Source organism: Necator americanus, chromosome I (assembly GCF_031761385.1).
Source record: "Necator americanus strain Aroian chromosome I, whole genome shotgun sequence".
Lineage (NCBI taxonomy): Eukaryota > Metazoa > Nematoda > Chromadorea > Rhabditida > Ancylostomatidae > Necator > Necator americanus.
In genome coordinates this window covers 6,040,909-6,068,213 of record NC_087371.1, presented here as the reverse complement: position 1 = coordinate 6,068,213, position 27,305 = coordinate 6,040,909, and the positions used below count along the sequence as shown (strand labels likewise).

Here is a 27,305-nt window from a genome sequence, read left to right as displayed (position 1 = left end):
TCATATTTTCAACGCTCCAGGGTAGTTTTGTACCGCTGACGAGTGCAGTCATGAAGTCGCAACGGAACTTCTTTCCAGCTGCGCTACACCCGCTGACCATTTCATTGCATGCAACCACGCCACGGGAACTTTTCACGCACACGTCATTTTCTTTAAAAAAAAAGAATATATCAAACTATTTGAAGTTGGCGTTGAAGAACGATAGGAGAAAAATCGAAAAATTTGAGAGACTGATGTTTTAGAGTTAGTAAGTGCCTTAAACAAATGGCTTTCAGATTTATTGTAAACGATTCCACAAGTAGAAGCGTAGTTGCATATATTCAGTGTTTCATCTTTTTCCCATTGCAGTGGTTGCAGTTGTATATGCGGCAGATCTTCTTGTAGTCGTTTTTCGAAGGAAGCTTTGCTTTTCCAATGAGATCCTGTAAAGTTTCACATAGTTCTTGAGCTCAAACGGAGTAAAAAATAAAACCATCTGAATATCGCAATTTTCACATAATTCTTGAGCTCGAGTGGAGTAAGAATAAAATCAATACTTCGAACATCGCAGTTTTTTGTAAAGGTAGGTGTGTTGCTGTTTTTTTACCTGATAATCGGGATCTAATGTTTCCAGAGTGATTGTTCCTGGTTTCGCGAATGCGTTCTTGCCATAACGCATGATAGACAGGTAGTCATACGGCGTTCCGTAGTTATCAAAATCAGGCCGCAGAGCCTTTGGAAACTGGTCGTTGAAATCTTAATGAGCCAAAATTTAATTAAAGTTCTTTTTTGCTTAAGCGATGTGAACAACTAATTTTGAGGATTTGGAACAGTACAAAGCATAGGGCAAGAGCATGGGACTTTGAGGCAGATGACGATCTTAAGGCTGATAATAATTTTATAAATGCACAAATTAGGCTCTATTGAGAGTTGCTAGTGCTTTCGATACTCTGTAGTGTTGAATACAGAATGTTTTGTCGTTATTTGTTGCATGTTATAGCCGTAGCTGGCCGTTTTAGTACATTTAAAGTTAACGTTGAGGTTTCCAGCGTTAATCAATCCGCTTGGGATTCGCCCCCACGTTCACTTCAATTCTGAATCTTTTGAGGTTTATGTGTAACGTTCGTGACCCGCTACACCACACTCGCCGTTCAGTAGTTGAACTTGTATGTGTGGTAGATCTTCTTGTAGTCGTTCCTCGGAGAACGTTTTGTTTTTTTTTAGTACATTTACCTATCTGATTTTGGGAGTTTGAACTTGAGTTGTACCGGAAAGTCACATGCGCAGCAATTACATGACATCACACAGGGAATCTCCTGTGTGAAGGCCTGATTGCAATAGAAATAACCATTCAGTCGCTCAATCGATCTGTGAGCTCGCCTCGGTTGTGGTTCACCTCGACAGAGAGTAGTCGAACTTCGATAATGAGCGACAGAATCCCTCGTGCAACCTCAGAATAAAGTCTAAGGCCCTGGTGCGGTGCGATCGACATATTAGGGTTCCTAAGGGGTTTCTTAAGAAAAGTGGACAATTGTCGATTATCTCTGAGCGGCCCTGAGATTTCGATATTGGGACCCAAGTGTTGTGGATGAGCGCACATAGGTGGCGACGGTGAATGGAATGGAGGGCGGCGTCCCCATACACAGAGCAGCGGAACCGCTGTCCGCGGTCCATCAGGCCAAGCGTTTCCGCAAAACCTCGAGATCACGGGGAGAATGTGAATGCCTATCTATACTCGCAACCTCTATCATACTTGTGTGTGGGTGTGGTTTGATGATAAACTTTAGCAGTCTATGTGTGTTTAGCGAAGAAAAAGGGTCATCGCATCTCGCTATCTACAAATGGGACACAAAAACCTATATATTAATGTTAATAATAGTTGATACTGAATATTTTCTGTACAGACATCGTGGATTAAATAGATGTGTTTAAAATTAATGATTTTGACAATGTGCTGTGAAAAATTTCATACCCGTGAAACTCAAGATTGTGGTCTAAAATTGGTGTTTGCCGAGAAGGAGGGAAAAAGGATACGTTGCCAAGAAAGAGTAAGTAAGTAAGTTCTGTTAGAGTTAGTAGGAACATCTACCCAGATCAATGTTTTCTTCATGTAGTTCCATGTATTCATCTCTATCCTTAAAATTATGTTCATGATCTAAACCGAGGGCATTGAGTAATTCATAAGTTATAATTTCCAACGTTATGCTAACGTTTCAACAAACTCTGTTCCATTTGAATTGTTTCATCGAAGATGCAGTGAAACTTACGATCCTGTTTCGCTTGTCATTAGAATGTTTGTTCCATTTTTTTGTCCAAGAGAACCATAATATGTAACTATAGATTTTTTGTGTAAATCACCTTTCTAAAGAGTTAATTAACCAGCACATGCTTGAAGTGCATTTAAAATCGTCTCCAGCTTTTTCCTTGGGTAGGACTGCTCCTGAAATTGTTAAAGACACAAGTAATTTTTAGATTTACTTTCCACGTAAACAGATGAAATTTCAGACATTGCGTGACATCCCCCTTTAATGGCTTCCCAACATAAAAATTATGATCTCTTATGGTCTTATATGGAGTGCAAATTACCGGTATGGACGTTTTCACGGTCAATTCCCCCTAATCGTCCTGAAAAATGAAATGGGAAAAGATTCGAGGATGTGGCACGTGTACGAGGGTGGCGAATTATAAGGTTTATTGAAATTTCTCACGCCGTTTCATCAAGGCTATTAGGGAGAATTGAGCGTGAACACACCCGTGGTAACCAACACAGCGTGGTAACCTACACTACGAACCTCATAATGATCGTGAGAGAACCCTACAGTGTCAATTTCAGTGCATGGTGCCTTTAATAAGGTCTCAAACAGCAGCGGTGTATGCTGGTGCTTAGGTCGTGTGCATAAGTCACATTTCATACTTGTTCTCGCTTATCACGAACATTTTCACTCAACCGTGCGCTGATATGCCTAAGGTTTCCGTCAGTATCATACCTTAGCCCATAGTGCAACCCGCTTTCGGAAACTCCTGATGCCACTAAGCCAATCCAGTGAGGTTGATTGGCGACCTTGAGCGAGAAAGAAACCTAAAAAGTTTCCTATGGTTGTAACATGAAATTCCTTTGGAGACTTTTTTTTGAACGCCCTGGATCAATTCGAGACATGAGACCTTTAAGGAAGCTCATACCGAGCCCTTACTCCCCTCGTTGAGTTCGTTTCGAACTTCAGCATTGTCTTTTTCACCGCTTCGTTTTTTGAATAGCACGCAGGTGTTCTTTTTAATAATTTTCATCGCATCTCTTATCACTTTCATATTTGCTTTATCTGAAATAGGACATCAGTGTACTTCTTCGGTTTATGATGATCTAAGCTTAGGATCAACGCACCATAGGGCCTTTAATTATGTCGGGGACCACGAATTTTCCCTTCTTATCTCGCAGTATTCCAGTTACGTGGAGAATCCGGTGGGAGTTCGTTACGCACTTTATCCTCATTGTAGATCGCAATCCTATAGTTATTAAAAATGATCCCTCATGACTGCGCAACATACCCATAGACATCTCGAAGATGTGCTATATCGTCTCTCTCCTGTTTTTCAAGATGAATGGGGTCCCTTAATGATAAGCTGGGTTTCAAACAAAAATAAAGAAAAATACTGTAAAAATGTTCAAAACGATATAATAGGAGTATAAAGTAATACATAAGGTAACATAAAAGAAAAATACTAAGTACATGGTTCTATTTCGGTTTGGAAACATTTTCTTGTTTTTTTTTGAGAATTCTATGGGACCGTATGAAATCTACGTCGGACAGGTGACAGGATAAACCACTGACTAGGGATACCACACAGCGCATCTTATTTCCTCTACGTGTAGGTTATATTAGGTAATGGTGGATTCTGATAACAAGGGCGCTGATAACTAGTTGAATAAGAGTTTTCTGATGGAAAAAAAAACATCACTTGCTCTTTTTATAGCGATGATCAGATAAAGGACAGCCAAAATCTGCAATATGACGGAAGAAACACTCATGGTGTAAATCACTCGGTTATGAATTATTGCAAAAAAAAAATCTGCAGATTGGAATGAGTCGATTATTTCATATGAGCCATTCAAAAGAGTAATTTCTTCTGATGGATAGAGTATGTCGGTAAGTGATTTTTCGTCTCTGACAGCACGATCGATGGATGTGATGGTTCAAATCTGTGCCTAGTGCCAACCAAGCCCCTCATCCATCCTTCGTTGAATTCATGAGGATAGGTCGACAAATAAAAATCTCAAACTTTTCTGAATTGAAGTCGAACTTGTAGGCGCATCCGCATAGAAGTTGATCAACTCCGGGCACTTTCTAATCCTTCTATGTATGCACTAGACAATTTTTAGTTCGCTGGATAAATATTATTCAAAATTTAAAATAAACTAATCAAATAATTAAGGCAAATTTTAAAAGATAGCAAAAAATGTGATTGAAATAACGAAAAGCCGTGTAGGAAAATTTCAACGTTTGATGTCATGACAAAATTGTTCTGGAGGAGATGTTTTGGCCTCGGTGAGAAACAACCGACAACAATTACGGTAATGCTACTGTGATGATAAAACGAGCAGATTCGCATTCGCTGAGAACGAGAGTTTCCCTAGAATCTCATTATTTTTATATTGAATGCGATAAACGTTAAACGCAAGCAGCAAAACATCAAAGTGTTTTGATGCATGTACATACATATTGGTGTTGATTCATATAAAACCTTGCTTTAGAGTCTGATATTTTCTGCTATTAAAAAACGATTCATGTAAAAATCACTTCGGAATCCCTACGTTTCATGATAACAGCTGTTGAATTAGTGTTCATGTCTTGTGCTGCTAAAAAATTGTCATTGTCGGCGCATGTCAGGAAAGCGTCAATGGCTGCATACCATCAGTATAACTCGGTGGTGGGGATTTGCGAGAAAAGCTAGAGATGGGGTCGTAAAATCGACAGTATCCGAGGGGGTTTCGCCCCTAATCTCCCTGACCGTCGTGAAAACGACGTGGAAGACGGCGTTTTTTTTACGACAATTTCATTTGCAATGCGTCACCCATCAATACGGTGCGAAACATGCCTCACAGGAGCATGTTATCGCTGCTATTGCCTATGAATGGAGCATCGATCGTTCACGTATAGAGATAGGTAAAACGACTGCACATGAAATTTCAGAAATAGAAGATAATGCACTTACAGATCCGGTTCAGAATTTAAAGGTATCACCCCACGAATCTGAGGTGGTGCAGATTTCAGATGGAGTATTCGTATACGGGATGGGAGACTACGGAGAGGGAGGTGATTTCGTCCATGGCTTCCTAATTGCCGTAAAAAACGGCCCGGAAGATGCGGCGCCGCACAAGGCTGGCGCACTCCAGTCGAACTCCTTGCAAAAAATAGTGCTCCAGAATGCCCGAAGCCGCATTTTTTGGGCCATTTTTTTTACGGCAATTAGGAAGAAATGAACAGAATCACCCCCTTCTCCGTAGTCATCCATCCCGTATACGAATACTCCACCTGAATTCTGCGTCACCTCAGATTCGTGGGGTGATGCCTTTAATCAAAGTGTGAGGTGATGAAAACGCTTTCGAATGTACCGTAGTGCAAAGATGGTTAAAAAAAAAACAGTCGCACTTAACAGAACGATTCGCCACATCACTTCAGTTTTCGTCAAAGAAGTTCTTGAAAACAAGGCGAGGAAGTTCCAGCTTTTTGCATGAAAAGGAAGGATTTTCGCAAGCTAGTTCCTAAGGCAGTTCATCACGAGAACAAAGAGTGTTTGAAACATTGATGAATGTTGAAGGTTCTGCTGTATGCAGATACAGAAAACAAGTTTTTGATTTGTTGAAAAATACACATCTTTGGAACCGTGCTGAACCAAAAATAGAACCCGTTTTCAGATAAGCAGATTTTAAAAAGATGGATAAAATAATTGTGGTATGACGAAATGCGAGAAGAATGACAATAAAAATTGCGTGTAATTAATGATTTTAAAGAAAACGCTATCTAACTTGACATTCAAAAAAAAAATCAGATTTTATCATGCTTTGGAGCCTCAATTCAATATGGTGATGTCTCGACTAAACGTATAAAAATTTTTTTGACTAGTGCAATTGTTAAGTAATAACTGTAACAAAACTCAACGCCGTCAGCTTTATGTTTTCTGGTGTTGTTTTGTTTTTGAACAAATTTCCTACATTTTTGCCTAATTTTCAGCATTTTCGTTTTTTTTTGTTTCTTTTTCTACGCTGTTACGTTGTTACCTTCTTGTTCTTTGAACCTTTCTTTAAGCCAATTGCTTACGTAATTGCAATACAAGTACAGCGACATGGTGATGACTGAGCGTGGGTTGATGACCACAGTTAACCTAAAACATGCCTGCTCTGGGCTACCGACAGCCTTTTCCGTAGGCACTTATTCGGCTGCACATGATCGGCAGTGGCCGACAGCTTGTAGGCACCTAACGACCGCCCCCGTCACCTTTGAGACCTCGCTAGTAGCGCGCGCCGCGTCTACTAGCGAGCAGTCGACTATTGAAGATGTCTTCACACCATCCTATTCAAGTAAAACCTATGAGTAGGCTGTTGAGGGAACAGGAACGTGTGTGTACACAGGGGAGCGTTCTAACGTAGTCCCTAGGGACAAAAGCTGATCACACGTCGTTTTTTTTACGACGATTCGGGAGAGATGAGCGGAACCACCCTGAATCCAGGAATCTGCAACCCCATCGCCAGCGTTTTCCACGGATTCCTTTACCACGTCAGATGCCTTTAACATTGATGATATGCTGCCTTTAACACTCTTCTGATACGCAGAGGCAGTGATTATTTCACAGAGAGGCATAGAGAAGCAAAATATAAGACATTTTTGTATAAATTTCAATGCATCGTACAAAACACTATCTCGATATGGCAAAGGATGCAATTTGTTTTAGTAGAACCTATGAATACTAATTAAACACCTGTTGTCATGAAACGTGAGAAATTCCGGAGTGATTTTCGCATGAATAAAACTCTGATAAGAGAATATTAAAGTATCACATTAGTTCTCAATATGAATCAGCCTCAATATTTGTCTGTAAAGAAAAGTTTTCATAATTTTATTCGCTTCTGTCTGTGACGCAAATTGCTTTCATTCGGAAAAATCGAGAGATTCTGGTCAGGTTTTTTGTTGTTGTTGTTTTTAATAGAATATGCTATCTCGGCTTCATGAAAAAGCATTCTTACTAGGACAATTACTCAATTATTTCAATCCGCTTTCGTTGTTAAACTATTATTATTTAATGCAAGTTACTCCATATGTACTTTGTGCAAGTCTATCGTATGAATATCAAATAGAACATTTTCCCAGTGTTACATCGTGTTACAATTAAATGTACTACAGTATGGGGTTTCCACAGTTTCTTTGCAGATTTTAGCTGATCTTCTCATTAATGCAATTGGGCGTGTAACAACAGTTGTTCTAAAAATACCCTAATTAATCAATTGTAAACACTGACTGACGTCAAGAACTGCAGTTTATCCGTGAACACAAAACCCTGGGACTGTGGGTTGATTCCAGACAGCAATACACGCTCAGTTTCTAATTCTATGGCAATGATATGTGCCATAGTCAAAACGACATGAAGCTCGATACAGTTGCTTAATTTCAGCGCTCGACGCGGTGCGGTGAAGCTAACAATTACAATCGTGAGGGGACCTTTGCTAGCACCACCTATAGGCGCAGTTCCCCGTGGTTCCACCACGATCCTAACCATTAGCTGCACGCCGCCGCCTCCAGCGTAACCGCTCATAACAGCTGTATTGAGATTCATGTCGTTTTGACCGAACTATGCTAGGACACATACATTTCATGGACAGTTACGTGGACCAACTCTAGATACTGTAAGATTTCTTTCCCTTCTACATTATGCGAACCACAAGAAGTTGCGTTTCGGTCATCCCCTAACGATTGGAATACTACAAGTCTTATTTGGATGATACTTTTCATAATGTCTCATGTTATTTTGATATCTCAGGTGAAGTTTAAAAGACACATTTACTGGGTAGAATCTCAAATGATACAAATTTGCTACATGCTTCTCATTAAAGTTAAAGTTAAATCTGCCCCCCCTTCAATTTAAATCGTTTGAGGTTTACGAACGTTACTCATACAATGACTTGCGGTGCTAGCCGATTTCAAGTAGTGCTTTATCCCCCAGACAAGTCGATACCAATTTATACTCGGAGGAGAAGGCTGGAGCAGGCGAATTCGAACCTCCGATCGACTGCGCAGGAAGCGGAATCTCTAACCGCTACACCACACACGCCCCATTCTTCTCATTAAGCGAAGAGATTGTCAAGCTTAGATACAAATTCATTCACAACTTCTGTAATTCTATATTTAAGGATTGTTACTAGCCTAGGTATCTCCGCAACGCTTTGGAATTACTTTCGTAGTAGTATTACTGTAGAAGGTCAGCTTGTCGGGGTGGTACAACATTGCAATGGCAAGTACGCACTAATAATTCAAGAGCATAAGCACACTGATTGTAGACAAGCAAATGATGCCAATTGACAATCCATTTTGATGATCTATGAATAAAAGGACTAATGTACGTGAAGAAATTAGAATAGGGATCTCTTGCAGAGTGAAAAATCCTCCACCGCATCATAAGTATTACGGATAAATAAGGATCAACGTACTCTGTTTGACAGTGTATAAGTAAACATTGCGTAACATACTATTGCTAGGACAAGCGTTCTCATTTTGATTTTCCAATTAGATCCATCGATACTTCAGGATAATACATCCGCAAATTTTGCTCTCATGTTATCAAATAATAAAATATTGCTGTGATGTTGATTGTTTATGGAAGCATTTTGTTTGAATTCTCACCCTAAGCTTGCTTTTTATTGTTTGTTGGAAAAAGTTAAGCATTCTAATCGGTCGTAAACAGAATAATCGACTTAATCGCATTCATATCTATTGTTAAACCAAAATACCGTGATAATGTTTTCTAACATGGGTGCTTCCTACGTGTTTCTCTACTTTTTCGTTGTTTTCCACTTCATCATCGCTACTGAAAGGGCAAGTAACGCTTTTTGTAATTAAAAAAAAGTTCTACCTAACTAATAGCTGAAATCTGCTATCAACGTATAATCAAAAACGTTGGTGATGGCCCCATTTGGGAAGTATCTCATTTGATCTACGTTGTAATATTTTTAAGAAAAAAATACTTGGAATTCTAGTCTTAAACTTAAACTCTTAAGTTATAGACAAAATTGTCAGAAATTAGAATTGTCACTGAATCTCTTTAAGAAAACTCTTCAGTTTTTTTTTTCGAATTTATTGCCTTTGAAGGTACCACATTACCTCCATTGTCGTGAAATAATGGCTAAGAAATGTGGCTGTTTTCCAGCACTGGTTCGCGCTCCTTGTATGAGACATTACTTCTTAATAGTTAATTAGGTAGGTTGCTGCTGGGAAGTGACGGTTTTATTTAAGGAGATTCGCATCCTGTATTTATTGCCAATCTTAATTATGGGCACCGTAGGACGTGGTACGGAAAACTCAGTGAAACGGGAGAGTTATGATTGTAGATTACGGTAACCAGCGTGGCTCTGTTCAGATTTCCCTAGTCGTCTTAAAAAAAAACTGCGTGGGAACGGCGTTTGTTCCTACGATTTTCGTTCGACAACGTCCCCTTGTACAGACTGCAATCGGCTCAGCAGCCCATCCATTGGTTTTACTCAAATATTCTGATATGGAGGCATCATTGGTCTCCAACTTCTCGGTCGTGGACAGCTTCTCGTCACAGAGATGATGCGTTCTAATTTACTTCGTAGGAGAGAAAAAAAAAAACGCCGTCTTCCACGCCGTCTTCCACGCCGTCATTTCTAACGACGATTGGAGGAACTTGAGCGGAGCGACGGTGATTTCATAATTTACGACGTGAACTCTACGTCGGTCTCCCTGGGACTTCCGCACTACCTTAATTTAGCAATAAGGGGCCATTAAGCGAATAGAAACTTACTTGCTCGACAGGAGGCGCTCTATTTTTTCTGCGCCACTTGGTACAGTATCAATTAAACTATGTAGTAAGAAGGAACCTGAGATAAATTATATGATTCTTTATCTACTTTCGCACACTCTTCTCTCTCTACCTTAGGAAACGAGAAAGAAATTTTTATTGGTCACAAGTTTTAAGAGTAATCAAGATCAGACCAAAACTAAAAGTGTATGATTGGTGGTTGCAAGAAAAAAAGTCGGACTAGGAAATAGAGTTTACACTACAGTTTAGATGTAACGTGAAGAGACAAAAAACACCAAAGACGGTTATTCATTTGTGGGTATCTCCAGAGATCCACCTAATGTCTAATGTGTGGGAGGTCGGAGATGTATAGAACTGCTGTCAAAGTGTTATTTTCGATGAATCCAGAAGTGAATAAACTATTTTTCCCAAACACAGAAGACTTCTCATCTATTAAAGACCAAGAAATTAAAGAAGAAATTTCTGGTGTTTGTTCGCTTTTTTTTCTCTTTCGAGTAAGCATTTTCTTATTAAGGGTCCATCTATTGATATCCAACATCAGAGAAGGGGTGATATCTTGCAGCTGCGAAATGCGCACGGGTAAGTTTCGCGAAAATCAGACGGAAATGTTCCGCATGACTACAGCATTGCTATATTTAGTGGTAATTTAATGCTGAATGCACTACCACCAAATTCACAGCTTAAATGGAACAATCTGCGAGATTGGGATGGGAAATATGCTGTACCTTATGAAATTACTGGTTCATACTGTACGTTTTTCAGGTACACAGGAGTTTTGTGAAAAACATAATACGTTGTTATGATGTAATGTTTCAGCTAATCAAGAGAAAGAAGTCATTTATGATGCTATGAAGACTATTGACAAAAACACTTGCATCCGATTCAAACATCGAACCTCGGAAGAAGACTATGTTGATATCCAAAACAGTATAGGAGAAGGGTAAGACGCTTCTGTTTGACAGAACAATTTTCTCACGTCCCAGTGAAATTTTTAACTTACAATAAGAAATGAAATCTGCAAGCAGATTTACGGCAGACCTGTATTTGTAGAATTCAAAGACAGCTCACACAAGTATTATCCAGATTATTGTTAGAATTCTATGAGACTTTTGTGAGAATACTGAGTAGTGGTACACAGTAATACCATACTCTATTCTGGATTGGCGATATCTAGTGTAACCCAAAAAGAGAGGTCGTTTGTTTAGCTGTTATACTGTCGTTGGTCGGTATGGTGGACAGAGCATTTTAATGCTGGAAGCAAGCAGAATAGGATCGTAGGTCTAGCTTTATTACGATTTAACGTTTTAGTAGAACAAATAACATCTATCCCCCCAGATGCATAAAGTATGATGTTGTAATTCACGAAATGCTTCACGTTCTTGGTTTATGGCATGAACATATGCGTAACGATAGAGATAAATACGTCAAAGTGCATGAAGAAAACGTTCTGGAAGGTAGGTGCTCTTGACAACAGCACGAACGACTGTGCAGCAGCTTGCACAATTTCAAACCTAATTTCTGCGACTACCAGGTTTTTTTGCAGCATCTTTTTTTGGTGGCAACAGAAGTGTTCCTTCTTACCATTACGAGCAGTGCTGAAGTGCATATATTCAGTACTAAAATTTGTTTATCTCTTATCTAGTTGTTGACTGAGTAACTAGCTTCTTCTTTCAATGAAATCCAATGAAATTATAGCTTATTGAGGTTACCAGAATCAGTTTGGAAAACTCCTGTCGACTGACGCCTACACCTACGGAGTGCCTTATGACTACTTGTCTATTATGCATTACGAAAAGAACGCGTTCGCCAAACCTGGAACGATTACTTTAGAAACTTTAGATAGTAAATATCAGGTAACTATCGAAATATAACTCATTGTGCACTGCGAAAAATTGAGCATATCAATAATAGGGTTTTCAAATATCCAATAATCTCGTTTTCTGCTCGCAAGTATTTAAAATACTATAGGATCTGATTGGGAAACAAAAAGAACCATCGAAGAACGACTACAAAAAGATCTGTCACATATATGAGTGCAGTATTTGCTATGGCGAAACGACGGATTATCAAACATCTGAAACGACCTCTGAGTCAACAACGACGACTACATCTCCATCAGTGACGAGAACGACGCCTTTGCCACCATTCACGGCAGGTGGTTATAAATGTGTTGTCACATATTTCGCACCATTTCTATTTTAAATGCTTGCGAATCATCATCATCATCACGTGGACGCGACTCATTATAAGGTCTTCGGATACTGGCCATGTAAAAAACCAACATTAGTACCAGATTTCGCGGTTTCTCAAGAAAATAGTTTTTGTAATAGTGATGCAGCCTAGTTGATCCCTATTATAAAAATGCATATCTGTCGAGGTCGCGTATACAAGTGTGATTGTTACCTGCTCATGGTGACCCTGCTTTTACTAAACGCAATCTGACGTTTGAGTATACGCCTTTGGAGGGTTCAAGCTATATATTTTTCAATGTTATATGCGCATGTTTCTCAAACGTTACAAAAAGGTGTTGTCGTCCATCACACTGCCAGAATCCATACTTTCATGGGTCAAATACCTAGAGAAAACATGGTATTTTTGACTACAGACATCCATTTCGTGGTACTGAACTGCCGATCACTTGATTGTCGAGTCAGCTCCAACAAGCCGCTCTTTTCAGACTGCTGCGATGGATGCGCCGTTTGCTATATTGCAACTGCACCATATATTTCAGCGGTCCTAATTAGAAGAAGCTGTGAGCCTGGGTGGTGGCAGTAAATAACGGCTACAATAACCTGGTGGAGGAATTTGGCTCGTCTTCTAGGTGCGCCTTCGTACAACTGCGGGATCGTAGAGGACGTAAACTCTGGATCGTAAGTGCTCTCGAACTTACAAAGGCCGCTGAAGACTATCACAAGGGCGCTTTTCTATGATCTCAACACATCATATCCAAGATAACCAGCCAACAGTCGATTATCGTCGGAATTGATGCAAATGCAAAGATTGACCTCGGAGAAGAGTCCGATGTGCTTGGAAAATGATACTATCCCACGAAGAAAACGACGGACAACGACAGTCGTCTGGTAGATATCTGTGAAAAGACTACCAGTACTTTTATACCTGAAGTTCACAGCTCCAGAAGCAGCGCTCTAGGGTTCCAGAAAAAAATTAGAAGAAAATGCATTGCGAATATGACTTACTGACTTTACCAACTCAAAGTGCAGATGCAAAAGCACGAACCCTCTTCCTTTTCCCTTTATTTATGACAATGTCACTGGCGCTGTTCTACGCAGGATTACTCGAGTACAATTACAAGTTGATTTGATCCCGAAAATCATCCCTAATGCGAATATCAAAACCCTTTTTAGGAAGAGATTATACGATTGGTACCGCATCTGCGAAAGATATGTCATTTGCCGCTGCGGAAAACAGGCGTCTGCTTTTCTATAAGACAGATGGAGATAATATATGAGATAAGGAGCTTGATGTGCAATGCAACTTACATTGGGAGACCTGTAGGAAAATCGAAGTGAGAATTAAACATGTGGGCGGAAAACGGTGTAAAAGTTTGATAGCATCACTTGGAAAGCATAGGAATGAGGCCCACAACGGAAACGATCATGATCTGAAGTGCTTTATGCTGGCTTGTTATACTGGCAAAACAGAAATATTGGTAAGGAAGACTTTGGAAGCGTTTTGGATTCTTAGAAGAAACGCTTCAATGAATAATATAAATGGATGCTTGTCGATAATTAATAAGTCCTTGCTACTTATACCGCTCCGTGACCTATGACTAGCTGATACTGTAGATCAAGTCATCTACATCTTCGCTGGTGATCCACATACAACAATACTCATTCGTTGGTACATTGAGCAATGACAAGTGCCTGCTATCGCACCACATCCCTTGGAACAACACGGAAGACTATTTTCGATGCATGTAGCTTCCGTTTTCACTACCTTGAACGATTATAGAAACACAGACCCGATATGTATAGTGCGACGCCTGACTGAATAAGCGTAGAATTGTTCCAATCAACCTTTATTTGAGCCTCTGGCGGCGAAAAAGCCGAAATCTCAGGCGAATAAAAGTTTCATCTAAAAAAACCTTGTAGCCACACCAATAGAAAACATTGACAAAAGCATGCCGAAGTTTCAAGACACGAGAACGTTTGAACTATTGCTTTCACATCATGATATTGATTTTAGAAATCTTTGGAATGCAATTTTTCCATCCTATTTTTTGTTCCTCACAAAATTGCATTATAAGTCAAAAGTTGCAGCTATGACTTGCTTGGTAAGATATTTGAAGGACGCTGTCGTGCAAAGATTTCCATTCCGTCTAACCAATCATTACATGTGTTAGAACGAGACGAACAGAAAATAGTGCTGATCACAGTTTCACCTTTCTGTCTTTTTCTCAATTATTTTAGGTAGTTAGTTCATAAGCAGATGCTAATCCACCAGATCATAAATAGTTTCAGAGTGCAAGGACAAGGATGTTGCATGCGGAGGGCTCTTAAACAAAGGAATGCTTAACTGCTCTGACGCCTACTACTCAAATTTGTGCTGTGCTTCATGTAAATTACTCATTGAAGCTATTGCTTTTAACAGAAGAACAACACAACAGCCAAATACCCGTCTCGTCTCGCGTGAATCACTCCCGCCTCCGCTACCAGACTTTTCAGCAGCCGATTCGATCTACCGTTGTGAGGATAAGGAACCTGTGAGATGTAAAGAATTAGCAGAGAACCATTTGCTTAAGTGCCTTACTGAGATTGCTGACGTCAATCTCTGTTGTCGCACCTGTAATCGTATTCTTGATTATCTTGTGCGTATTCGTCATTTCGTGTAGTCCAATGTTGAGAAGTAAACAAATGACTGCGTTAAGAGTTCACGGAAGAAACCAGGAAAGCCATCAGCACATGGAATATATTTTCTTTTTTAAAGTTCTGAAAGCACCGTGGTGAAAAAGTAACTAGCATTAAACAAATCAATTCAAGTTATCAGGATTACCCTGAAGAGTAACTCATATAATCCCCCTGAATTAGAATTCCATGTGTTTAGTTTGATCTCACTACATTAATGTGTTTCGCAAAATTAAGTTGATTATCTTCACTTGCATAATAGAGATACAGTGCTAAATCCCAATCATCATGATCATCTACTATATAATAACGAGCTTAGTCCGTGTGTGTGCGTGTGTGTCAGATAGCTATAAAATGAGTTGCGACGGGTCCGGCAGCGTCGGATTGGTGCGCCGGCGCCAGATACCTATAGAAGGAGGTGCGACGGGTCCACCGGCGTCGAAACAGTGCGCAATAACTTTGTGTGCATGTCGCAGGAGGTAAATGGTTGCAGCCGTTTCATAGCCGTGGCCACTGGGCGCTGCGCTTTTCACCTTTATGACTCCTCCGCGTGCCTATTTCTTTCTTCGTTCGCCTCAAGTTTGTAGCATGCCGTTCTCAGAAAGTGGAAACACGCATGCAAACGACTGCTTAAATAGTAGCAAGATGTTTATGTGATCTGACGTGGAACGTTATCTTTATCAGTAGGATGATGTCTTTCACGTCATTTTACGCCAAAACATCATTCACTGATAACTGTTTATAGAAAACAGGAGGAAAACCCATATTTCGCGTGATACTTTTAAATTTTGTCTATAATATAGTGATAGGGAGTGTTTGAAGCTGAAGTTCGAATGTTCTCCAAATGTAGAACTGACGCGTTTAGAAAGAAGACTATGAAATCTTTCGCTGTTAGTTATAATATAAAAAAGGAAGAAAGATTGTTGGAGATACACAAGTTCAATTTCATACAACTTATAACACTAATATTAATTTTCGTTGATCGGTGAAGGCAGAAAGTCTGAAGTCCGGCTTTAGCCGGGCGCTCAGACTGGTGAATAATATCAACACTAGAAGGCTTTAAGAATTTCCTAACAACCATTCAACACTCATCCATAGGTTGATCGTCTTCTATGAGGAGCAAGACATGCGAGCGATTGCTGCTTGCTCGGACACAGCACCTGTCCTTATTTTTTTCGTGATAAATGTTCTCCTCTCAATTATTTTTCTTGCTGCGGCTGAAACGTCTCTCTCTAATTGAAAGCTTTTTTTTCTCCACATTCCTCATTTTATGAATATTGATTGCACCTGACAAAAATAAATTGACAAAAGGAAACAAAGACAAAGCATCTTCAACACTTCGAAATGCTTTGCGGCAATTTTTATATATAGAAGAGGCGCCAATAAGCACTCAGGAATACTTAGTGACGTGGTTGGACTGAATCAATACAAATATGTAGTTATAGTAGTCAAAAAAATCCGCAGATTCCTCCAAACGTCACGTGTATGCGTAATAATCTCCTGAAAACTGAAAGTACTGAAGTAGTAAACTACTTCACGAAGCACTACAATTTTTAAATATCAACTTTTCAAGAGGCAATCTTCTTTTAAAAGAGGGGTTTTAAATTCACAAGATTTTGTGTTGATGAATGTTTGATTTTGATTTTCCAAAAGATGCTGGTATGCTATCGGGAATTTTAACTTGAGATTTTCATGTTTATTGATTGCAAGATGATGTTTTTTTATCTACGTTGGTTTCACTGTTTAGTTGCAGGTATGATGTGTGTATGTGTCTTTTGAGGCAGGCACTGGGTAGTCCAAGGAAGTCTCTATACAGTACTAGTACGTTCGCAAAATAGTGTAGATCTAAAGCTTTTACGGTTACTGTCAGTGTTGGCTCTGCTCTTTATTTGCAGATGTGCTTGATTTATTCTTTGAGATTGCCCTTTTTTCCATGTTATGTGCTTTTTTTTAAACTTATACTATCGGTAAAATATGTCTTTCAATTTAGAATGCCCAACACAGTTTGTTTCCCATTACTTAAGGCCTTTTATCCCAGTAATTGTTTGTTTCTGGTAATTATCTTATTTACTCAGTCCCGTACTTTAGTTTCACTTTTTTTTGAACCAGCCAAGCGCCTACAGTTTAGTTTCTTCATCCATATGTTTAGTGAGATTGGCAATCTTGTGATGCGCGGAACGGATTGATATGGACCATAAAAGTGAAATAGAGAGAGAGGGAGTTCCGTGCGCATTCATTTGCCGCGCAAGAATATTACTATGATTCAGTTGCTCTACTTATTCGCATCCATTTACTGTGTATCACTTTCGGCAGATATTTGGATACGACGGAACGTAAACTGTGGTTTTTTCTAATCACTACACTTGTTCTGACCTATTAGCGAAATTTTTCAGCTTGAGAACAGCAACCTGTACGAATTTGACAGCACCCAGTCAGCGCCAAGTGAAATCGCAAGAGTTCGACTTCTCGTTACTACGGCACAGATTAGGTGGGTCTTAAGTTCTTGAGATGGAGATATTCGAATGTTTCTGCGTCTACGCTATGATGAATGGTTGTGGTTGTGTTTTAATAGTATGAAATAGTAACAGTTTTTTTTTACGATACCGACATGCGTGTGGTTCATAGTTTTGATTCAGAAAATGGAATTTCTTTCAAGTCTACTTCAAAGAAACCTCTTCACCTGGTATGAAAAATCCCATTCAAGAAATGCATGTAGAAATATCAATTTAAAAAAAACATAAGTTGAAACAAGAGAATACGTTCTTTTGTGATAATGAAAAATCGTAGAGGATGTATATCATATAAATGTAGACAAGGCATGGTAGGATTGGTATATTTTTTGTGAAGACTTGAAGTCATGGAAGGTTTAAGCGTGTAATTGCTCGTTCTTGTTCTTTGGCCTCTTTCTCTTTTCGGGTAAAGAAAACTTATTCGAATATTCTACTAAGGAAATAGGGCTATGGGAGAAGAGGAACATTATACATAGAAGGAAAAGCGCTTCAATGCTTAGGTGACATTTGGAGCCGTAAACAACAATCGTGACCTGTGTTCTATATTGTTCTAACGATCAACAAAGACCATGCGGTTTTTTCTCATATTCTAAAATCCTTTATAATTCGCGCGGACTGCTACACATGAGTATATTTTTTCTCTTATATTCGTGTATTCCTGATTGATGTTGATACATGCTGTGGTTTTCTTCCTTGCCACATCTAAAAAGGAACACAGAGCAGCCAGAATTATTTTTTTTTCTTTATGCTAACCACTTAGCTTCGCACACTCAAAACAAACCTTCAACGCAATTTTTTCATTTTCGATGCTTTTTGAAACTTTAGCAGATTTTCTTCTCAGGAGTTCTGATAGTGTTTTCTTTAACGGAGCCTTTCTTAAAACATTATTTTGATTTGGTGGAGTGGAGTTTGCTGAAACTGCTTGGGTTTACCAAGCAAACTCATACTTCTATCCTGTGCTTAAATCTGATTTTGTGAAGGTTTGGCATATAATTTAAGCAAAAAACTGTCGTTTCACTCATTCATCCACGATACCACCAGCGTCCTACCCCTAACTGTTCGTTCATCACTCTCCTAATAAAGGCACCAAGCATGGATAGGATGCAACGTTTAGTGTGTGCTTGAAATTTGAACGCGTATAAATGACTCTACAATTTTAAGCTATTACGGAGTCTTTCTAGAATATCATAATTATAATAATAATATATAATTATCTAAGTTTTAGAAACGGTTCTTCTTCCCTTCCCGTGCACCTTCTTAGAGTTCGTTGGAGCGAAGCAATAAATGCAGCTGCGTATCGAGTACACTGCGAAGCAAACACAACTGATCATGTTGGCTCTTCTCTTTTCGTTTCCCTTTGTTTTCTACTTTCTTGAAGACTACAAATCATACATTTATAGGTAATCATCCTCATAGACAGAGAGATTCTAGACAATGTGACAGGACTAGATGAAAGATTCGTGCTTCCTGAAGGGAAGCTTTCTGTGATTTGCGGAGTCGCTTCTGCTAATTCGTTTGGATCTTCGAAATGGACCTACTCTTCTGTAGTAACGATTCAGACATCTAGTGCAATTCCATCAATCAATGATAATGAACCAATAACTCCGATCGATTATAAGCGATTGACTGCAGACGATTTGAGCATGGATCAACTCCTCAAGTTGATACACTCTTCGCATGTCGAAGATCTTCCGAGCAAGCTAATTGAAAGTTCTCCTGGAATGCGATTTGTCGTTACACCGAAATCCGAAGTTGGTAGCAGCTCTGCAGATATCAGTGTCGACTCATTTGTTGTAAATAGCCAATTGGAAACGACATCACCTCTGCCTACACTTCTATCGTCTGCTGTGGACTCCGAAGATGTTGTGAAATTGGAGCCTGAGCTCAGTGAAGATGCTGTAGGGCCTGACTATAAGTTGGTAGAAGAGAGAGTACGACAGGCTATTGGAGCAGACGAACCTTCGAGTATTGAAAAACTCAGATATTTGCAAGCTTTTGGGCTAATTGACAGAGTTCTGTGATCAATAACAGGTGCATTTTCTGGAACCTTCTTTTCATTTCACCGTTCAATTCAACAAACATGTCTTGTAATTTCAAACTAAAATGCATCTGCTTCCTGTGATAGTTTTGAAGGTGTTCATATAAAGTTTTGTTCATGCCCCTATTACTGTACATATACATATTAAAAAGACATTGGATAAAGGCACTTCCATCCCGGATCCTAAAAAAGAATGTAATTGTGAGGTAATTCTTACATTAGCTCACAATTACATTCTTCATACATTCATACATCTGCTCGTCGCTTCAAAAGCCGAAAATATAATTAATGGTAACCACAAAATGTGATCAGTTCACAGATGGATTCTGACCACAAAAATAGGTAGCAGCAGATAGCAGATAGGTTCTCAAGTTCAATTCAATCACTTACTCTTACACTGTATACTTTACTTATTACTGCACTTCATCACTTGCTTAAAGTCTAATACCTTTCAGGATTTTTTAAAATGCATTTGGAATATCCTAAAGAAATGCGTGATTCCCCAAGCACAGTGATAAATGTCAGACCCAAAAAAAAACAATGAGAACTCTCGGCACTGATCTGGAAGCCCATTGATGTTTGTAATGATTTCAAAAGACCGGATTGACGTACCTCTGCTCAGACTAGCGGTATAGGCAAGGCCAACATATCGCTAATTCTAACGGTTACACTGGTAATGTAGCGCGTAGGCCAGATCTTGGTGCGCAGCGAGAATATGCCACAATGTTTGAGTCGAATAAGATCAATTTCTGCCTGCCCTTAATAACCGACGACTTGAGGAAAGCTATACGGGCTAGCCTGGTGAAATGCAGTTTCGAGGACGAAGTGAGAATTGTGGAAATCCCTCTAACAAATCTCAAGGAGCAAGTAGTTCGGAATAGAATGTACGATCGCTTCTGTTTTACATCAGACTGTGTAATATGCCCATTCAGGAAGGAAGGGGACTGCATGGTCTCTGGTGCAGTCTATCTAAGTTGGTGCGAAACATGTGGGGACCAAAACATCGGCGGAACAGGGTGACCCCTTTGTTTTCGCATTAAATAACATCTAAATGGGATGAAACAATCGAATGCAGCAACTGCCCTCGGAGCTCACCGTGGACAATGTCATGAATATGTTATTTCTGCATAGCTGTCATTATCCCATGGTGAGAACCCGAAATTATAGCTCGCAGAACTTAAGAGGCGTTTTGGATAAATGCATAAGGTCCAAAAACGAATAGAAAGTAAGAGTGCTTAGACGTGACCAACGAGCTGGCTCTGTATCAAGACCTTTGCGGGTTTTGATCTACGGGGTCATATGCGTCCTTATCCTCTCCTTATAGTGGCTACCCGTTCAAAAATAGCAAAGTATTGCCCATGTTCGACTGTCTTTCAATCTCGGCATGTTGAAACGTAGTTTTAACTGATTTCCTTGAGCTGTAGCCAAGATTGGTATCGATCTTTATTAAACAGCGGCTAACGTTTCGGCGATATCGCCTTCGTCAGAGCCTGGAAAACTCAAAGCCATTAGTGACCTATCCCCTCAAGCGCCTCATCACCCTACAGAAAGCACCCAAACAGTAAGCAAACTCAAACAGCAACACATAGGCTAGTACTTACCTCATTAGCTAGACTTGTTAACTCAGCAGACCACCACGTACCACAACTACGAGTCACAAGGGTTTTATATAGGGACCTCACGGCCCGCCCCGTAGATCAAAACCCGCATAGGTCTTGATACGGGGATAACTCGTTTGTGATCGCAATGCACTCATCCTTCTTATTCATTTTTGGACTTTTGACGGTTATCCAAAAGGCCTCTAGTGTTCTGCGTGCTGTGATTTCGGACTCGTAGGATAACCTCTACTTCTGGATGACATATTCTACGGTGTGCTTCAAGTGGGGTGAAGGTTTTGGTTTTGCGAGTCCATCTAGATGCTCCTTGACCCTAATACACAGTGGGCGTCCCGTTTCCCCTATATAATCGTCACCGCACAACCTGCTCGTGATACGATACACCACTCCTGATATCATGCAATCATCCTCTCTGCCATAGGGGCAAACTACGCAGCTGGGAGTTGTGCAGAGTCGATCATACACACGGTTACGTACCAGCTGACCCTTGAGGTTTGCTGGAGGTATTTCCACAACCCTCACGTCATTCTGTAGACCCGCTTTTCGTAGACAGCCCCGTACTGCTCTGCTCATATCATCAGATATATAAGGTAAACAGAAAGGGATCTTTTCTGGGCCATCTACTACGTTGGGTTTTCAAGAGGGATACCGTGCTTGTCGGGTAGCACCATCTCCAGCTGGGTACCCATTGGACATTGCTACTTTATGGGCCACATTTATAGACCATGCTTTTTCCTGGCTACTCGATGAGACTCTTGCCGCCGTTCTGTACATGTTACCTATAACAGATTTTTTCATTTTGCTGGGATGCGCTGAAAGATAGTGGATTAAGATGTTTTTACTACTGGGTTTCCGGTACCACTTAGTCTTACATATCCCATTCCGCAAGTAAATGTGCACATTCAAGAAAGCCAACCAGTTGTCTATCGGTCTCTCCCTTGTGAACTTAATGTGCGGACACTGCTGATTGAGAAGATTGAAGCACGCGTCTAGTTCTAGCTAATGAGGTAAGTACTAGCCTATGTGTTGCTGTTTGAGTTTGCTTACCGTTTGTGTACTTTCTATAGGGTGATGAGGCGCTTGAGGGGATAGGTCACTAATGGCTTTGAGTTTTCCAGGCTCTGACGAAGGCGATATCGCCGAAACGTTAGCCGCTGTTTAATAAAGATCGATACCAATCTTGGCTACAGCTCAAGGAAATCAGTTAAACTAGCAAAGTAATTTAGCTCTTCTGCTTCTGTTCCTGCACCCGTTCGACCTGTGCACCTGACAAACTCGCCCATTCTGGATCAAGCTGGTCAGGCAAATCCTAGATGACATTGTTTTATTTAGTGTTCTGGGCTTTGGAAAGAATTCCAACAAGAATGGATTGTCGTACCTTCGATTTAGTCTAGTCCCGCCGGCTTTCTGTTCCTGCTCCAATCCGACTCCACTTTACAATGTCTTCGAACTTACTTACTTGAATACTTAGATGGCCCGTCTTCACTGAACATGTGGGCCCCAGCACATCTTCAACTCGTTTCCTTCCCTCGCTATTATCATCCAAGATGTTCTCAAGTTCCATGAGTGACGTTGACGATGTCATTGAGCCGTATCCAGCTGAGCGTTTAGCTGGTCCATGCGTCTAGCGAACACATCACGCCATTTCATCGGCGATCTTCCTCTAGGGCGGCGTCTCCTGGGATCCACTCTATCGTTCTTTTAGTCCATCTATCGACGATTCTTCTCATAATGTGACCGGTACATCTATGCTTTGCTTTCGATATACATTCCGCTAGGTCGCGAAGACGGGACATTCCTTATAAGTCGGAGCTGCGAAGACCGGCCAGGTGTTGTGTGCGCCGGTTAAACTTCAGAAGACATCTCTAAAGAGCTCTGCGGCTGGTAAGTAGCTTCTTAGACATTGAAACGGTGTCTGCCCACGGTTACGCTGTGTAACAGAGCGCTGGAAGAACTGTCGAATCAAACAGATAAGCACGGAGATCTTGGTCCATGAGTCGGTCCGTAGCTACACTAACGGGTGCGAATGCTACCCACGCTGCTCTCATCCTTCTATTCGGTTCTTCCGTCAAGTCGTTTTCTATATTCATAGAACGTTTGAGGTATACTTATGATGAACTTCCCACGATTTGGGAGCCTTCAAGTGTACTTCAAGTTGTACTTGCAGTAGGCGCTATTCACGAAATTTGTCTTCTTTCTTTTTATTCGCAGTCCTATTCTCTTACTTGCTTAGTTCAGTTCCTTGAGCATCTGTACTGCTACATCGTAGTGGTGTATTGATCGTAGCAGTTGGCTAATGTCCTCACATACGATGCGTCCACACCTTACTGCTGATCTTGGTGAGTAGCAGCTGATGACGCTAATATGTTTTGATTGCAGAGGAAGGAGGCAAAGAATGGCCAGGAGAGATGACATGATCTCGTTAGAATCGACAAAATTGACGACAGATGAATGCAGAAGAAAACCAACACTGCCTATACTTTGAACGGAAGTTCCGATTTTGCTCTCTTGCAGAATAACTAAGTGAAATTTGATAGGCTCTGCAGCTTCGAGAACGGTATGTAAGTTAGAGTCTATGCAACTGTTCTCACGTTGTAAATGTACAGTCTGAGACAGTCGGCATGGCGTGCATGTGTCGCCTTGGTGTAGAATCAAAGACGTCCTGAGCAACCTGAGGATTGATCGCCTCTCACCGGTCGCCATACCATCCGACGCCTGAGACGGCAGGGCCCAGTGTGCAAGGTACTGAGGCAGTGAACATGCTGGAGTCACAAAAAAAAACTTTTCCTCCAACTAAGCAGCCCTGCCACAGCGAGCGTAGCTCTCACCACAGGTCGCCGCCCACTATATGTGGATTTGGAGCCACCTTGTAACATTTTGCTAAGACGGTGGTGAATCTCAGCAGTAGGCTATTCTTAATTAGGCTTTCGATTGCGAGACGTCGATATATTGGATGTGTTGAACTCCTTCTCAGCCTGAGGGGCGTTGGCGGATGGCGATCCCCCGCTGTGCATCGCAGTTCGACGCCCAGAGTCAATTTACGCCGCTATGGTGGTTAACCGTTGTGGAGGGGTCTCCAAACTCATGGTTCGAATTCGTCATCTCTGGTTAATATCGATCGACTGGACTATTTGTCATGAGATGTGATGAGAAAAAAGTAAACAAGTCTCGCATCGCAGACCACACCGGTTCGGACGTCCTTTAGGAGCCATAAACAGATGACTCGGCACAAATTGACCACTCTGAGATTTTAAGCATTCCACTGAGCCATATTAAATCACTGAAAGTTTATGAATAGTGCGTTGTATTAGTGGTTATCCGCTTTCAATTATGATGATCCCCATACTATCAATATGAATACGCATAATATGCTTAAAAAGGAGTTTTTGACATTAACCGTCAAAATCTATGAATGAAGAGAGGAGTGAGAGATCTCAAAAGAAGTGGCAGGTCTGAGGCCGTCAAAGAGAGACCCGACGGCGTCTGCCACGTACACGTGTAGATCAGCCGTGATCGTAATCCGCCTATTGATTTTAGCTAAAGCAGTCTGCTGACGACAAAAAGCTGCGTAATGAAAGTTGGTTTCATGTGGTGTCGGCAACATAACCAGTTGACATAGTTGCAGTTGTAAGGTAAATAAGAGAAGAAATTCATCTTTTAGAGGGAATTCTAAATATTCACTTTAACGAAGAAAATTGAATACTGTTGACTTTTCTGACGTGCTAGTAAATTGAAGAAGAGATATTCTTTTAAATTTACTTGTTACTTCAAGGATATTGTTTTTATCCTATAAATTAAACATTTTTTTATTACAAATCGGGAAGAAATTACACATGTTTATGTGTAATTTCTTCCCGATTTGTAATAAAAAAAATGTCATAAATTGAATAGCTGAGACATTCGCATTCACATCTACTTTCGTTGCAATGTGTAATAACCATGTTTCACAGCATGGGTGCCTACTCTGTATCGTTGCAGTTCTTGACAGCTCTTCAATTCGTTGTTGCCGTTAAAAGGGCAAGTAATATTTGACTGTATAGAGTGGTTTCACTTCTTTACTTTCAAGCGTTGTTGATAACATAATAACATGATCGTGATTATGTGCATCAATGAATTTTGCGAAAACTGCGAATTTATTTTAATTAATGTACATTACGCAAGAGTTCGAGAGACTGTTTTTGAGTCTTGGCATATCGATTCATTGATTCGCATAAACTATAGTCAAAGACTGGTAATGACCTTTGTTATCAGTTAACGTTTTGACGATGTGGCTCTCGTCAGAGCCTGAAAAGTTAGAGTGATAGGTGATTTGGCCTCTCAAACGCCTTATCATCCTACGGATTGCATTCAGGCGGTTTTGCTGAACTGAATGACCAATATGTCGGCTATGTCAAGTGATACAAAGCAGTAACGTAGCGTACTATTTCGTGCCATGATTACTGGTCACATCGGCTTTTGAAGGAGAGCGTAGAAGCCGCTCCGCAGAGCTCTTGATATGGGACTAGTTCGTTTCGGATTGCAGTGCATTTATAATTTCTGTTTATTTTTGGACCTGGGAGGGAAACAGTCTTGAGTTACCCCATGATGTGCAGCCGCTTATCCAGGAGGCTAATGTGCGTCAATAATTGCAGCGCGCGACTCCTAACTGCGTCACAACCTACAGCTACAGTAGCCTGACCGCTTCTCTTGTACTACGTCTCGTGGGCACCCCACCCACGCCTTCTTCTTCGTGCACTTCGCCTCGTCTGGTGCTCTTACGATGCATTCCTTTCGTTGCGCGCACAGCTCTTTCGATGTGCTCTTTGGAGCGAACAAAAGAGGAGAGTACTTGGAGGTAAAAGTTGTTTGAAACAATGGATTAAGTAGAGTTGTTTGAGAAGTTCACATAAATGAAATAGGGTTAAGAAATGTGAGGAAGTGTTTGTTATCATTTGGTATTATTTGTTCTGAATTGTGAGATGGAAACCACCCATTCATCTCTGAAAACACGAGGGATGCCTTTAAAAGTTTCTAGGCATTTCTTTTTGCGTATATAGTTAAGTGAAACTGGCTTGGAGAGGCGGAACTAACGCCTTGCAGACATTCATAGTACCTAAAAGCGTATCTCGCAGATCAGAGATCTCTGCTCGCCACTAATGCACCCAACTTGTTGTATTGATTTCATGCAGAGAATAGAATTGAAGCGATAAAAAAGTAATATGTAGAAAACAGTTTGAAGAACATAAACGAAATAATAAAGACATAAAATCGCTGTCCATGCAGTTGTTGCAGTTCGAAGTTCGACATTGAATTCGTTAAAAGAGATAGTGAGGAACACATACTTTTGCTCTTATATAGAACAGATAGGGTATGAAATGTGTGGAATCATGGAATGTGTGAAAATATATGTGTTAATATTTTTTGCTGCATATTTTTGTTATAATCTCTATCTGTGTGGAGTTTGTCAAATGAGATCAACGCAGTTCACGCTTATCACTCTTATCATTCAGCCTCTCATCCTTCAAAATGTCACTAAAAAGAAAAGATAGAAACTAAAATAGAACAGGTGTATCGTTTTGCTTCTACTTAGACGATCCACTTTACATAAGGGGTGCTTCTGATTGCACATCTTTCAATTAGATTGAAGGATTTATTTTTTCTTAATTTTCAATAATATGCGCTCAGTTTACCTTTTTTTTTTTTTTTTTTTTTTTTTTTTTTTTTTTTTTTTTGGTTTTTTTTTTTTTTTTTTTTTGTTTTTTGGGTTTGGGGGGGGGTGTTTTTTTTTTTTTTTTGTGGGGGGGGGGGTTTTTTTTTTTTTTCCCCGGGGGGGGGGGGGTGGAGGGGGTTTTTTTTGCCCCTTTTCCCCCCCCCCCCTTTGTTCCCCAATTTTTTTGGTTTTTAAATTTTACCTTAAACAAGATCCCAACTTCAGTCGGTAATTCGGAGTTTTGATGACGTTTTCCGCTTTGAGCTCCGGAAAGGTTGGAATGTTGTGATTTTGCGAGAATGCGAGATAAAGATGATGCAATGCTTGATCACACAGTGTCCGTCCAGTTTCTCCTCTAGTATACAATCAACAGAGGACCTTCATGTGATATGAAAAACTACTACCGTTACAATCACACACACTGTCTTTGCCGTATGCCCAAATCACGTATGTGCGGAGCCAATCATACGCACGATTAAATACCAGCTGTCGCTTGAGGTTTGTTGTTGGTATTTCTACAACCCTAATGTCACTCTATAAAAGCCCTAGCATAGACTGCTCAGC

At 40.3% G+C, this 27,305-nt stretch overlaps 3 protein-coding genes across 6 annotated transcripts; 1 reads left to right on the top strand and 2 right to left on the bottom strand.

Annotated features, from left to right (window-relative positions):
- Positions 1-320: 320 nt before the first annotated feature.
- RB195_004679 (uncharacterized protein) lies at positions 321-7,782 on the bottom strand (the record flags this gene model as incomplete). The annotated part of the gene is made up of 8 exons (XM_064182629.1): positions 321-422; positions 587-735; positions 2,732-2,822; positions 2,894-3,058; positions 3,160-3,296; positions 3,425-3,480; positions 3,523-3,585; positions 7,493-7,782. 8 exons carry the CDS (start codon positions 7,780-7,782, stop codon positions 321-323), a joined length of 1,053 nt encoding a protein of 350 aa, XP_064033896.1.
- A 2,890-nt stretch (positions 7,783-10,672) lies between these two features.
- Positions 10,673-19,419, top strand: RB195_004678 (uncharacterized protein; the record flags this gene model as incomplete). Of its 3 annotated transcripts, XM_064182627.1 has the most annotated exons (7): positions 10,673-10,772; positions 10,840-10,963; positions 11,229-11,297; positions 11,359-11,477; positions 11,728-11,876; positions 11,992-12,178; positions 14,505-14,875. In XM_064182627.1, the coding sequence occupies 7 exons, from the start codon at positions 10,673-10,675 to the stop codon at positions 14,873-14,875; spliced, it is 1,119 nt and encodes a 372-aa protein (XP_064033895.1). The 3 variants fall into 3 exon arrangements, with proteins under 3 accessions (XP_064033895.1, XP_064033893.1, XP_064033894.1); XM_064182628.1 differs by lacking the exons at positions 11,229-11,297; positions 11,992-12,178 and adding an exon at positions 18,799-19,419 and having other exon boundaries at positions 11,332-11,477; positions 11,728-11,865; positions 14,505-14,851; XM_064182626.1 differs by lacking the exons at positions 10,673-10,772; positions 10,840-10,963; positions 11,229-11,297; ... (2 more) ...; positions 11,992-12,178; positions 14,505-14,875 and adding exons at positions 17,147-17,221; positions 17,282-17,376; positions 18,624-18,729; positions 18,799-19,419.
- Positions 19,420-21,688: 2,269 nt separating this feature from the next.
- RB195_004677 (uncharacterized protein) lies at positions 21,689-22,637 on the bottom strand (the record flags this gene model as incomplete). Of its 2 annotated transcripts, none has more annotated exons than XM_064182624.1 (2): positions 21,689-21,831; positions 22,508-22,637. In XM_064182624.1, 2 exons carry the CDS (start codon positions 22,635-22,637, stop codon positions 21,689-21,691), a joined length of 273 nt encoding a protein of 90 aa, XP_064033891.1. The 2 variants fall into 2 exon arrangements, with proteins under 2 accessions (XP_064033891.1, XP_064033892.1); XM_064182625.1 differs by lacking the exon at positions 21,689-21,831 and adding an exon at positions 22,275-22,361 and having other exon boundaries at positions 22,512-22,637.
- Positions 22,638-27,305: the final 4,668 nt, after the last annotated feature.